At 42.7% G+C, this 13154-nt stretch overlaps 1 protein-coding gene across 8 annotated transcripts in view; it reads right to left on the reverse strand.

The window, feature by feature from the left end:
- LOC112251050 (phospholipid-transporting ATPase IF) overlaps positions 1-13154 on the reverse strand; it is a 34117-nt gene that overhangs the window by 18372 nt on the left and 2591 nt on the right. For all 8 annotated transcript variants that reach the window (XR_006083461.1, XM_042322193.1, XM_024421710.2 and 5 more), the window contains exons 2-18: positions 9842-9958; positions 9603-9692; positions 9147-9227; positions 8892-8999; positions 7972-8100; positions 7299-7402; positions 7038-7085; positions 6846-6910; positions 6633-6714; positions 6358-6508; positions 5808-6005; positions 5552-5710; positions 5146-5324; positions 4784-4852; positions 4603-4676; positions 4163-4266; positions 3460-3641 (exon numbers count right to left, since the gene is read on the reverse strand). Coding sequence is in view for 7 of the 8 variants with exons in the window: in XM_042322193.1 (XP_042178127.1) it covers positions 3460-3641; positions 4163-4266; positions 4603-4676; positions 4784-4852; positions 5146-5324; positions 5552-5710; positions 5808-6005; positions 6358-6508; positions 6633-6714; positions 6846-6910; positions 7038-7085; positions 7299-7402; positions 7972-8100; positions 8892-8999; positions 9147-9227; positions 9603-9692; positions 9842-9958 (1940 nt within the window). In the remaining variant the exon portion in view is untranslated. The remainder of the gene's footprint in view (positions 1-3459; positions 3642-4162; positions 4267-4602; positions 4677-4783; positions 4853-5145; positions 5325-5551; positions 5711-5807; positions 6006-6357; positions 6509-6632; positions 6715-6845; positions 6911-7037; positions 7086-7298; positions 7403-7971; positions 8101-8891; positions 9000-9146; positions 9228-9602; positions 9693-9841; positions 9959-13154) is intronic.

Genomic DNA, 13154 nt, shown 5'->3' on the forward strand with positions numbered 1-13154 from the left:
AAAGAGAGAGGAGACTGGGCTGCGTCATGGGCAGATGGTGTGGTCTGTCTGGGTCTCACTACAGAGCAAGCACACACACACTCAAACGTCAACAGAGTCTCTCCTGGATTGCCACTGACCAAACCCAGACTGCCTCTGCTTCACCAACAATGATGAGACAGCCTATAGGGAGGAGGTCAGAGACCTGGCAGTGTGGTGCCAGGACAACAACTTCTCCCTCAACGTAAGCAAGACAAAGGAGCTGATCGTGGACTACAGGAAAAGGAGGGCAGAACATGCCCCCATTCACATCGACGGGGCTGTAGCGGAGCAGGTCGAGAGTTTCAAGTTCCTTGGTGTCCTCACCACCAACAAACTATCATGGTACAAACACACCAAGACAGTTGTAAAGGGGGACGGCCAACACCTTTCCCCCTCAGGAGACTTGGCATGGGTCCTCAGATCCTCAAAAAGTTCAACAGCTCTACCACCGAGAGCATGGTTGCATCAATGCCTGGTATGGCAACTGCTCGGCATCCGACCGTAAGGCGCTACAGAGGGTAGTGTGTACTGCCCAGTACATCACTGGGGCCAAGCTTCCTGTCATCTAGGACCAATATACTAGGTGGTGTCAGAGGAAGGCCCCAAAAATTGTCCAAGACTCTAGACACCCATGTCATACTGTTCTCTTTGCTACAACATGGCAAACGGTACCGGAGCGCCAAGTCTAGGTCCAAAAGGCTCCTTAACAATTTCTACCCCCAAGCCATAACATTGCTGAACAATTAATTAAAATGGCCACTGGATTATTTACACTGCTGCTACTTGCTGTTTATTATCTATGTATAGTCACTTTACCCCTACCCACATTACCTTGATTAACCTGTACCCCCGTACATTAACTTGGTACCGGTACCCCCTGTATATAACCTCGTTATTGTTATTTTATTGCGTTACTTATTATTTTATTACTTTAGTTTATTTAGTAAATAATTTCTTGAACTGCATTAAAGGTCTATTTTTTATTTATTTAACTAGGCAACTCAGTTAAGAAATTATTTACTAAATAAGAACAAATTCTTATTTACAATGACTGCCTACACCGGCCAAACTCGGACAACGCTGGGCCAATTATGCGCCGCCCTATAGGACTCCCAATCACGGCCAGTTGTGATAGTCTGGATTCGAACCAGGTTGTCTGGAGTGACACCTCTAGCACTGAGATGCAGTGTCTTAGACCACTGCACCCCTTGGGAGCCCCAAGTCTACACCTGTTGTATTGGGTGCATGTGACAAATAAACTGATTTGATTTTCAGTGTCTCCATGGCCACTGTTCAGCATGTGTGACTGACAGGGAGCTACACCAGTCTGAGGGATTCTATTTAATAAAATGTTGTAATCAGCTTAGACATGATTAGTCGCCTTAAGATGTACTCAAAACCAACCTAGATGCAGATGGCAGTTGAGCCTTTGTTACGTTATTGTTTTATTGGAGCATGCGTACGCCCAATCACATTTTATTTTGACAGGCCCCTTAACAACACAATCACATAAAAACTAGCTTGAATGTTGGATCCTGATCCTTTCTAGAGATCTGCCTCTAACCAATCTTAACAGAGCCTAGATCCCAAAATTCAGAGCACCATCTCATTCCAGCAGCACGTGTGCAATGTCTTTATGCTCAGCAGCACACTAGGTGACTGACACGTTGCAGGGCTGCATGCAGAAAGGCATGAGTCATGTTTGATTGGCTAAGTGTATTAGGTTCAGGAGGACTGAGCCCAGCCCCCGGCCCAGGGAGGCTCCTGCTGCACGAAGGTGATGAGTCACAATGATCTGTTAAGGTAAACAATCTGTGGAAAAGGAACAGAGGAGGAAGTGATGTGCCTCTAGTGCCATGTTAAATCATTTTTCGATTCCATTGTATTTCTATTTTGAATTCATGCAGCATATCATTTGACCTTGTCAGTGCATTTGTTACAATAATAATCCATATAAAGTACAGTAATGAGTTAAATTAGAGGCACGTGTGAAAGAAAAACCATTGTTGAAATACTATAAAAAGACAGCTACTGTGAAATCGAATGAGAGGCTGATTTTGCTCTGTTGGAAGATTTGGCACACGCTGCATTTCGCAGAGAGCGCGTTTTTAGAGACAGATGGGACTTTTTTTGTAGAAAGTACAGATTGGCTCATCAGATATTGTTTCCTCAAACTAATCTCATAGGATCTTTGCGAGGATTTAAGACCTACTTTAAAATGGCAAACATGACATTCCTTTGCACATCCAAGCGCCATCCACCCTCGTGTTTTTGGCAACTAGCACTTTTCACGCGGTGCAGGCCGATTGGCATCTCACAGCCCTCAATGAGCTAATGTTTTGGATGCAATCATCAGCAAAACGAACTGTAACATACAATTTCCATACACCATCGCACAACAAGTTGAAGTCAAGAGGGGTTTCTTTGCCATCAATGAGTTCCCAAATACAAACGGAGCAATAGACAGCACCCACATTGCCATAAAAGCACCATCCCAAAACAAGTGCAACTATGTGAACAGAAACAACTTCCACTCTTAATGTGCATGTGATAGCGTCTTTTGCGCATCACATAACCTACTGAATATGATGACAAGGTGGCCATGTGGTACGCACGACTCAATTCATTCTGCAGAACAGCAATGTTGGCCTATAAGGCTACATGAGGGGGCTGTTGAGGATGGATGGCTCATTGGTGAGTGTTGCCTACTTATTTGAAGTACACTGACACTAGCACTTCGATTTCAGTCTCAGAGAATTTCATTTTTTTTTTGCTTGCAATGCATCTCATGGTACAGTGTTGTATATTACACACAGGCTTTAAAGGGATGATTCTGACCCTTATTGGTTAATTAGGGATGTTTAGAAATGCAAATAGCCAAAGTCCTGCATGAGCACCGAAGTTAAGAACAATTGGTATTTATATCAATGGTTCTCTCATACTGGTGTGCAAATTACTTTTTCTACGCATACAAACATTCTAAATTCCGTTGGAAAGTAGTATTTTAGAACAGTTTCTACGCAATATTGATAAATGATGCCTCAGGTGTGCAAAGCCCTTAGAGACTTAACCAGAAAGACTCACAGCTGTAATCACTGCCAAAGGTGATTCTAACATGTATTGACTCAGGGGTGTGAATACTTATGTTAAACAGATATTTCTGCATTTCAAAAATCTAAAAACATGTTTTCACTTTGTCATTATGGGGTATTGTGTGTAGATGGATCAGAATTTGTTTTGATTTAATCCATTTTGAATTCAGGCTGTAACAACAAAATAGGGAATCAGTCAAGGGGTGTGAATACTTTCTGAAGGCACTGTATATGTTAAACTCTACTGATCGATTGTTCAAATAGCCCAACCCTTTCAGATAACATTGCTTGGTTTCACAATTAACTAACCCATGACCAGACATACACCACAGTGTTGTTGACATACTTATCTTCCACCCCAGTGGCTCCCAGCAGCTCCAGGTCCTTCTCTATGAAGCTAAAGACTTCGGCCAGCCTCTCCTCTCTCTGCTGCAGGGCCGTGCGGGCCTTGTGGAGCCGCTGGTCCACCTCCTCATACTCCTCCACACTGAAGTGTCTGCAGGCCACCACCAACGTCCGCAGGCCCTTCTGGAGAGGGGGGAAGAAAGAGGGGAAATAGAAAGAAATGAGAAGCTGTCAGGGACGGGCTCTATATCAAATAACCACACACCTGCCAGTTACAAATCAAAAACAATCTCTCAGTAGATCCTGATGTCTGGATAAATTAACCGTTAAGATGCAGGATTTATTGATTTTGGTGGGGGAGTCTGGGGGGAAAGGACCCAAAATAATCTTTACAGTGCAATATATATATATTTTTTTAATACGCCATCGAGAGCCCACACATGGAAAAATGTGGGGACTTTTTTCAGACAAGTGTGAAATGTATCTCCAATCTTGTGGAATGAAAATGTGGTATGTGAGGGTGTCCATGTGTGCGTGAGCAACCAAGTACCCATGTGTTCATTGCAGACAGAAAGTGTCCCAGCTGCACTGGTGAGCTCTTCAGTACAGATAATAAAAGACAGCATTCAGCATAGCAAAAATCTGCTGCATATAAGGGCTGGAAATAGTTCCTAGTCTAATATGATTTGATGTGGTATACTCACCAAGGCAAATTCATCTACATGTACTCTTGTTTTGTTGATTTCTCCACTTGTAGTAAAAGGAAGAATAGCGGACTCCGCTCCCTTTGTAAATAGTACTTTTTCCCCTACAGCAATAGACCAAATATATTGCAAATTAGTTGTTATAATCAGTCTTGGCCGATATGAAATACAGGGAAATTGACTGAAACCACATTACAGGACTAAATCAAAAGGTGGGTAACATCTATCTAATTACATGCCATTTTAGCAGATGCTTTATTCCAAAGCGATTTACAGTCACTCAAAAAAATGTATGTACTTATGACTATGGGTAGTCCCGGGAATCAAATCCACTATCCTGACGTTGCAAGAGTCATGTTCTACCAACTGAGCTACAGAGGACCTCCTGTAATGAAATGCTAATACAACATTTATGAATGAGCCATTCAAGTCTAATATACCTGTGGGTGTCTGTAATATGACACTCATTCTCCTTCTGTTTGCATCAAACTCTAGTACATGGAGTAGTTTAAACCTGTGGGACAAGGAATTACAGGCATTACATCACTTGTTATGCACAGTAAAGGTTCATCATCTACACAAAATGCCATGGACTCTTCAATCATACAAAATTATACTTACTTTTCTGGCTTTCCAAATGTTTTTATTTCCATAGTTTCTCCGTGGCTACCAATGAAGGTTACCCCCATCCTGCAATTCAATTTGATCATGTGAAATTGCTGACCATAAATACTAACATGCAGACTGTTGCCCATACATGACCCTAACTGTAATGCATGGTCAACTAGGTCTGGAATGTGGTCTGGAATGTGCTGAACCTTGAAAACCATTTGTCGCAATAAATGTTAATTTGTCTGAGTGCTTGTATGTCCAAAAAGATCTGGGAGACCAGCACTGGTCATATCTATAGATATTAATTTTATTCACCAACAACCGTACAAATGGGTTGAACAGCACATCATGACAGCTATCCTCCTGGGTACCTTTTCGTGGCTTCCACCAGTGCTTTCTCGTCCGGCGAGGAGGCATAGTACTCCATCTGGGAGGAGAAGCCATTAGCGTGGGAGAAGGGATCCCCTGGGCCGTCGCCTGGCTGCTCGTAGCTGATCTGCACTGTGTGACACAGTGACACTGCCTTTAGGAACAGCAACTCCTCCCGACTCTGAGAGGTGACAGAGAGAGAGAGACAAACAGACAGACATGAGTACAGTATCCAGAGTCATCAAACCACTGACGGGCCAAAGCCAGGAGGATAGTCAATGAACACAAGTATAACACATGGGTAGAAATGCAGACATAACCTGTATATTTCATGAATGGACAGACAGTGAATGGATAAATACTGTCACAAGTCACTTGGGAAATATGTTAGGTTTTAATGGTGTTTACCAGAGGAGACACAGATCGGTCAGGCAAGTCATCCGTCATTCCCTCAGGTACAAGCTTTCCATTGATTTCCTGATATTTGATACCGTTGATTGAACATTCACGGAACAGCATCTCGTTCTCCGTCAGGGTGCCGGTTTTATCCGTAAATACGTATTCTACCTAGAACAGAAATAAACAGAGGCTGATCATTACACACTCACACAAACTAACTCAGCTATGAAGTTGAGACCTACAGCGAAGTGCTTGGTGCCCGTACCTGTCCCAGCTCCTCGTTCAGATCGGATGTGTTGACCTGAGCCATCTGGTCACTCTCCTCGTGATAGAGGTCCAAGTCCCAGCCAATGAAAAACGAGCCCAAGAACTTCTGCATCTCCACAGTGACGTAGAGCGAGATGGGGATGATGAAGTTGTAGAGGACCAGAAATGCCAGGAAATCAGAGATGAACTTCAGGATCTGTCAACAAGGAAGTGGGTGGTAGATGAACACACGACAAATGGCTTGAGACCTCATTGGAAAGCAAACAGAGATTTTAGGAGAGCATCTTTCTTATTGATTGTCAGGGTGAGAGGCACTTTCGCTTATATCCTGTCACAATACATTGAGTCATACCCACTGCTACTGTATGGGAAGCCACACCAAGAGATGTTGAAAATGTAATACATCTTCCCATCTCCTTCAACACATTATCCCCCAAAACCACAAACTATTTGCAAATAACAAGTTTCCAAGAATCCTATGAAATCTAAGATCCTCTGTTATAGACCATAACGTATCAGCGTGAATAAAGTCTCAGACAGTGACTGACCTGGCTGCTGTTTCTCTCCTGCTCCGTCTTCTGGTTGTAGAAGGGCTCGTCCCATTTGTTCTCAGCCTGCCAGGCGTACTTCAGGATGGTGCTGAGGATCGCCTCAAACAGCAGGATGCCCAGGTATATGAGCAGAAAGGTGTTCATGGACCTGAGGGAAAAACAGCACAGATACACACTGTCTGGTGTACATAGAGATGAACCTGAAACCTGAGAAGAGGAAACTCAGAAGTGTTCAGAGTTGTTTTAGAGGTGCAAAATGTCCTAATGCGCACTTCTCCACTGCAGAGCGCTTCTGGGATTTGCACTTGTAGTTCAGGGCCATCTTGGACTCCATCCCAGTGTAAACTGCCACACCTGCAAATCAAGAGTGGAACTCTACTGAACCCTGCATAGACAACAACCAACTGGGCAACTGAGTTCAACAGAGGATAACTGAGGACAGACAACAATATGGATGGCAACAATGAGAGCCGGAAGCCACTTACCAAAAATTTCTTTGGTATTTTTTAGTCTTGCTCCTCGAAGCAGTAGGTTTTCTGGTCCAAGGGGTCTAATGACGCAGAGACAAATAGTGAATGATACAACATAATAACTTATTTTTTTTCAACAGAAAATAGAAACAATTTGTGCCATGCAACCCAGATAAAAACTAGAATTGGCAAATTTTGCAATCTCACCTTACAATCTCTTCTCCTTGTTGTGTTACTGTTATTCGCCCGACAAACCTGAAAGTAGAAGCATTTCTGCTGAGTGGGGAGAGTAACAGAGAAACTGCAACACCAACAGTCCTGTCATTCAACCCTAAAAAAAGACCTCCATTCCAGCCAGTAGAAATGTGAATGTGAGAAATAATAAATAGTCCTGTTCAGTTCCGGGGTCAGTGAAAGAAGAGCTCAGCTATCTGACTGGCGATTGAGCGCAGGGTGACTGTACCTTACCTGTACAGATCTGCATCTGGCTGCTGACACTCCAGCACAGCATGTAGGGCCTCCAGCCTGGACACTGACTGAGACACCAACGTCTCCGGCACAGAGTAGTGAGTCTACAGGACCACAGAGAGCAGAGCGTAAGGATACAATCAAGGAGAGGGACAGTAAGCCTTAAAAGCAAAGAAATAGCAGTGTACATTATAATGATTCAGAAAGGAATGCATCCCTTACAGCGCCAGCCTTTGTCTACTGGTGAACAGGTTAAAGAGGCCACGAGGCTTGTTAGCTTTACATTTATCATTTAACTGAATCACTGACTGCTTGAGAGGCAAAATCCAATCTGGTGCTAAAACCCCCTCAGTGAGAAAGCGATTCCATCCCCCATTGCATTCTAATGTCATTATTGCAAACAGCCATAAAATACAAGTAGCTGGAACTGAATGCTGATGACAGAGAGGCTGCACCCCTAAGATTGCACAAGAAAAAAACTGACAAAAAATACATTTCACAAAATGTAAAAAAAATTGATAAACTTATTTGGCACAAGCATTTTGATTAGAAGCAGATAATTAGATATATTGCCTCTGGCAAAAACATGAGATGTCTCAGACTGCACAAGTACTATCATGGAGGGGCTCAGAGAGAGAAAGTGAGAGTGGGGACAGAAGATTAAAAGCCCAACCTTTAGATTAGTCTCTCCGTCCAGGCTGGTGGTGGTGATGTGACATGTCCCCTCAGCTCGGTCTGATGATAAGAGGACCAGGTCCACTGGGAACGTCTCATCTTTGGCCACCCGGACTATGTCCCCCACCTGAGCAGACAGCACAGACAGACATGTCACAACAGATTAATGAGGAGCAAAACTCTCCCATGATATCCACGACCTCAGAATCCAATATTTTCTGAAGACTAGACAGTCTAGTTCAATAGTGAATGCCACCATGCACGGTTTTAAAAACAGAAAACATTTCCCCATGTGAAAACTGCTACATCGCATCTGCAGAACTGTGAAAGAAAAACTAACTAAAAGAGCACTTGAAATCACGTATTCTTCTGGCAGTTTAAAGCTAGAATACTTAATGGTGAAACTGCCACGCCCATTTGCGATATTACAACAAAGAAGTTCCTGCAAACAAACAGTTTTTCCCCTCAGACATCACTGCCCGTGCTATACAAGAGCACAATATGTACTGCAATCATTTTTACCATGGGGGGTTCCGTACTGCAGATTCCATCTTTAATGTGTGATTTATTTTACCTTGTGAATTATTAGAGTACATGAATGGAGAGTGCTGATATTTAACATTGGCTAGCCATCTCTAACATTTGTTAATTGGGAACAAATCATCTTATTCAATAACTACCCAGTGAAGACATTTCACACGGAATAGTGAGTAACATTTAAACAAAGAATGTAACGCCTGAGACTGTGGGTGGTACATTGGTTTTACATTCCTGGCTTTCTGACAAATCTTTAACACAGTGGTACAAAGCACCAGCCAAAAGTGGGAGTTACATGAAATGTAGACGTTTGTCTGAAATGTGGGTGTAGGGTATGCTAAGTGTTAAGGCAGGACTCATTATGACACCACGGTGACTCACTCGGATGTTCTTTGAGCGGGTCTGCACGAGGCTGCCACTGCGCACCACAAACACAGGCGCCCCGTTCACCTCGTTGTCCGCCTTGTGCCTCAGCCAGTCCTCATAGCCCTGAGTGATGGAGGAAGGGATGAGATTTAACCATCTAGACATTCTGACATCCAGACAAAGTACAGTATGTTTGATAAGTAACCACATTCAATTTCTTGGATCTACTGTTGATAAGAAAAGAGGAATTAAACCGGTTACTGCTCTCACCTGTTTGATGGCAGTTACTGTGATGACAAAGAACAGAGGAAGTCCGCTGGTGACAGGGGAAGTGGGGGTGTCTATCATTAGCTGCAAAATAAAGAGATTATGTCAAAGGAGAAAACAGTTGACAATAGTGTCATTTCCTAATTTAACATAAAAGCACACTGGCCATTCGTAAGCTGAGGCCATTCTTATTGCAGAAAATGCATATATAACGGTATGCAGTATAACGAAACAACAAATTTAGAATTGGACACAGTGGCGGCCACAGAAAGCAGAAACCAAAGTGTGGCTTCTAAGAGTAGCCTGATGAATACCGAAGGTTAGCTGTTAGGGACCTCCGGGCACAGTACGCTCAAGAGCACACAGCAATATTTTTAGCACAATATTTAGTAATAGTATAGTATTTAGGCTAGTAACAGTTATAAATATGGTAGACTGGGTGCTGAGGCAAGCCCTTACCTGAACCAGGAATATGATGAGAAAATAAAAATTGGCTATTCTTCTGAACTGTTCAAACAGGTTTTTGGGAACAAAATTCCAAACGGTGTACTAAAGCGGGGATTGGGGGCCGGAAGGGGAGGAGAGAACAAGAACATCAAAGTGTGAGTTGTTTGGCACTGAAATAAAATGGTTGCGTAACTTGAACATTTGTTGTTGCTCTTGACACAAAACCTAGGTGTTCAACACCACTGCCTTACCTTGGATGATATGATTCTGTTGTCTGCAAACCGCTGAGGGACATAATGGCCATGTTGAGGAAAGCGGTTTGCGATGTAAACAGTTCTGGTGTCACTTTGATGGGGAGGGTCAAAGCCCTGGAGGAGAGAGAGAGAGGAGGGGGTAAGGAACAGGTCAAACTTCTACCACTCACTCAGAACCAATATGGGCAACTTTTATCTAGAGACTGGTCAGAAAAATTATACACTGTTTTTTAATAGTTAGGGTGTTCACACTTTGTCCCTTTCAGACAATCTTTGTGAATTTTACTTGCTTTATTTTTTGTGCAGTGTGAACACTAAAGGAACTCAGACCAGTCTAAAAAGAGCCTCCGAAGCTAACCAAACTGAGACCATCAAGTGGTGGTCTGAGTTCGGTTTGCTTGAATTCCGTGGTCCGTTTCCCTTTTTTAGAGCAATGTGAACACAAAGCTCCCCAGGTTCCATTGTCATTCTTCCCATACCACACACTAGACTACTGCAACACTGTTCCCCTGCTTAAAACTATCTCACATTGGTGCCACAAGACAGAGAAGATGTGCAGTTTCCTGGGGAAAAAGTGTGTGCTGTTTTGGGGTAGGCCTATTGATTAGCAATTGTCAAGGATGCACAGAAATTCTAAAATATGTTTTTAAATTCAGAATATTTGTTTGCAATATGTGATCTATAAGCTAAGAGAGCTTCATAAGCCGTTTTTTCAATTGTGTGGTTTGAATAGTGTGAGAAGACGCCAACATACTTGGTGAGAATCACAACATAGGGTACAAAATATATTCTAGGGGCAGTAGCCTACATTGGGTGTACAATTTTCAATTACAGTATTATTTAATCTGCAGTTTTCTGCTATTTATTCTGTTAACAATATTTACATGTTAATAGTATCTTCTGATTACAATCATTATGGATCATCTTTTAAAGCTGCTATATATAACTTCTTTGGTGACCTGACCAAATTCACATATAAATGAAAGTTATAGATCTGTCATTCTCATTGAAAACAAGTCTACGCGGCAGATCTGTTCTATGCGATATTTCTATGCCTCCCAGGCTGAAAATACAATATTTTTGGTTATGGGAAAGATATTTCACAGGGATTTAGATGGTACAATGATGACACTATACTTGCTTGGTCACAAACTGAAATTAGGCAAACTATTAGAATTTTAGCAACCAGGAAATGGCGGTGCGAAAGTTCATCTAACTAAATGCAATCTATTATCTTCCTAAATGTAAGTAGGTACATCTAGCTCTCCAATAACACATTCTGATGGAAAAACCCAGAGTGCATGGAGTGAATATTGGAAAAAGATCTTGGGTCCTTTCTAAATATAGCAATGTGAATGTAAAGAGGACTCGGACCACAAAATAGGTGAAGTGAACTGGCAAGAGTTGAGTCCTCATTCAAAGGCAAGGGCAGTGTGCATACAAAGAGAACATAGTTCTTCTGCTTTTTTTTACCCCATAGTTCACTTTAAAGAGGACTGAGATCAGTTATTTTAAGAGGACGATATGTGAAAACACCCTACTCTATATTTAAATAGCCTAACACATTGATTGCAAACACTATTTTGCACCCTGATTATCTGTCAGAAAAACACTTAGGCTAGATTATTATAGCCTGAATATAGCCTGCAGCCAGAGACAAAGCACTGTACTGAACAGAATATGTTAAACTAAATTAGCTTATTTAACTCAATGACACTTCTCTAGTCGGCTGGTCAATAACTTCAATAACCCCCTTTTCGTGGTATCAAATTGTTAGTAGTTACTATCTTGTCTCATCGCTACAACTCCCGTACGGGCTCGGGAGAGACGAAGGTCGAAAGCCATGCGTCCTCTGAAACACAAACCAACCAAGCCGCACTGCTTCTTAACACAGCGAGCATTCAACCCGGAAGCCAGCCGCACCAGTGTCGGAGGAAACACCGTGCACCCGCGACCTGGTTAGCGTGCACTGCGCCCGGCCCGCCAAAGGAGTCGCTAGTGCGCGATGAGACAAGGATATCCCTACCGGCCAAACCCTCCCTAACCCGGACGACGCTAGGCCAATTGTGCGTCGCCCCATGGACCTGTCAGTCGCGGCCGGCTGCGATAGAGCCTTGGTGCGAACCCAGAGTCTCTGCTGGCACAGCTAGCACTGCGATATAGTGCCCTAGACCACTGCGCCACCCGGGAGGCCCAAACTCTAGAATACTAATCCTAGAATGCTATAGGCTGGCCCCATCTTAAAATTACATTTCTGTACACAATGTTCAAGAGGGGCGGCAGGTAGCCTAGTGGTTAGAGCATTGGGCCAGTAACTGAAAGGTTGCTAGATCGAATCTCCGAGCTAACAAGGTAAAAATCTGTCGTTCTGCCCCTGAACAAGGCAGTTAACCCACTGTTCCTAGGCAGTCATTGTAAATAATCATTTGTTCTTAACTGACTTGCCTAGTTAAATAAAGGTTAAAAAGAGTAAATTAATCTGGGGCACGATGGGTAATAACAATAAAGACCGTTTGTCTGTCCATTGCATCATATTCATAAGTAGTGGGCCTATAGGCTGGTGCTTACTGACTCCTTGCCTGCACTGTGTGAGAATGAGTTGGCCACGTCACTGAGGCCAGACAGCAACACATGTATTCAATTACTGTCATAGCCTGCCCTCCTCAATGGGCTTTTGTGTTTGCACAACACTCTTACACACACACCATCTTGGTCATGTTCACTGCACCCAGGCAAAAGCTCTCATCTCATGATCTGCCTCTGCTGTTAACCCCCAAGCACATTTAAAAGTACAGTCTTTGTCCTCCTTGGTGAGCAAACATCTGTTATCATAGGTGATCTATACAGTATGTGCTGCTGTCTAGAATTTTAGAGGGAGTGAGCTGACGATGTCACAGAGAGTTATATTTTTCACCAGGCAGGCATGTTGAGAGATTTTCTGGAAATTATTGTGTGACCACTAAGCAGTATTCTGAGAGACAAGTGTCAATATGGCTGTCTGGGCCAGGGAATTACTAATTCATTGCATACAGTAACTCCTTGTTCTGCGAAAAAATTAAAGTTTGGACACACCTACTCATTCAAGGGTTTTTCTATATTTTTACTATTTTCTACATCGTAGAATAATAGTGAAGACATCAAAACTATGAAATAACACATTTGGAATCATGTAGTAACCAAAACAGTGGTAAACAAAATGTATTTAGTATAGTTAGGTTTGCCTACTACCTGTGACAAGCTACAACTTCGATGAAATGTATTTTGTCACCTGGTCTGACATGAACATCCTATGCCTAGAAAGAAATATCAA

Source organism: Oncorhynchus tshawytscha, linkage group LG05 (genome assembly GCF_018296145.1).
Source record: "Oncorhynchus tshawytscha isolate Ot180627B linkage group LG05, Otsh_v2.0, whole genome shotgun sequence".
NCBI classification, from domain to species: domain Eukaryota; kingdom Metazoa; phylum Chordata; class Actinopteri; order Salmoniformes; family Salmonidae; genus Oncorhynchus; species Oncorhynchus tshawytscha.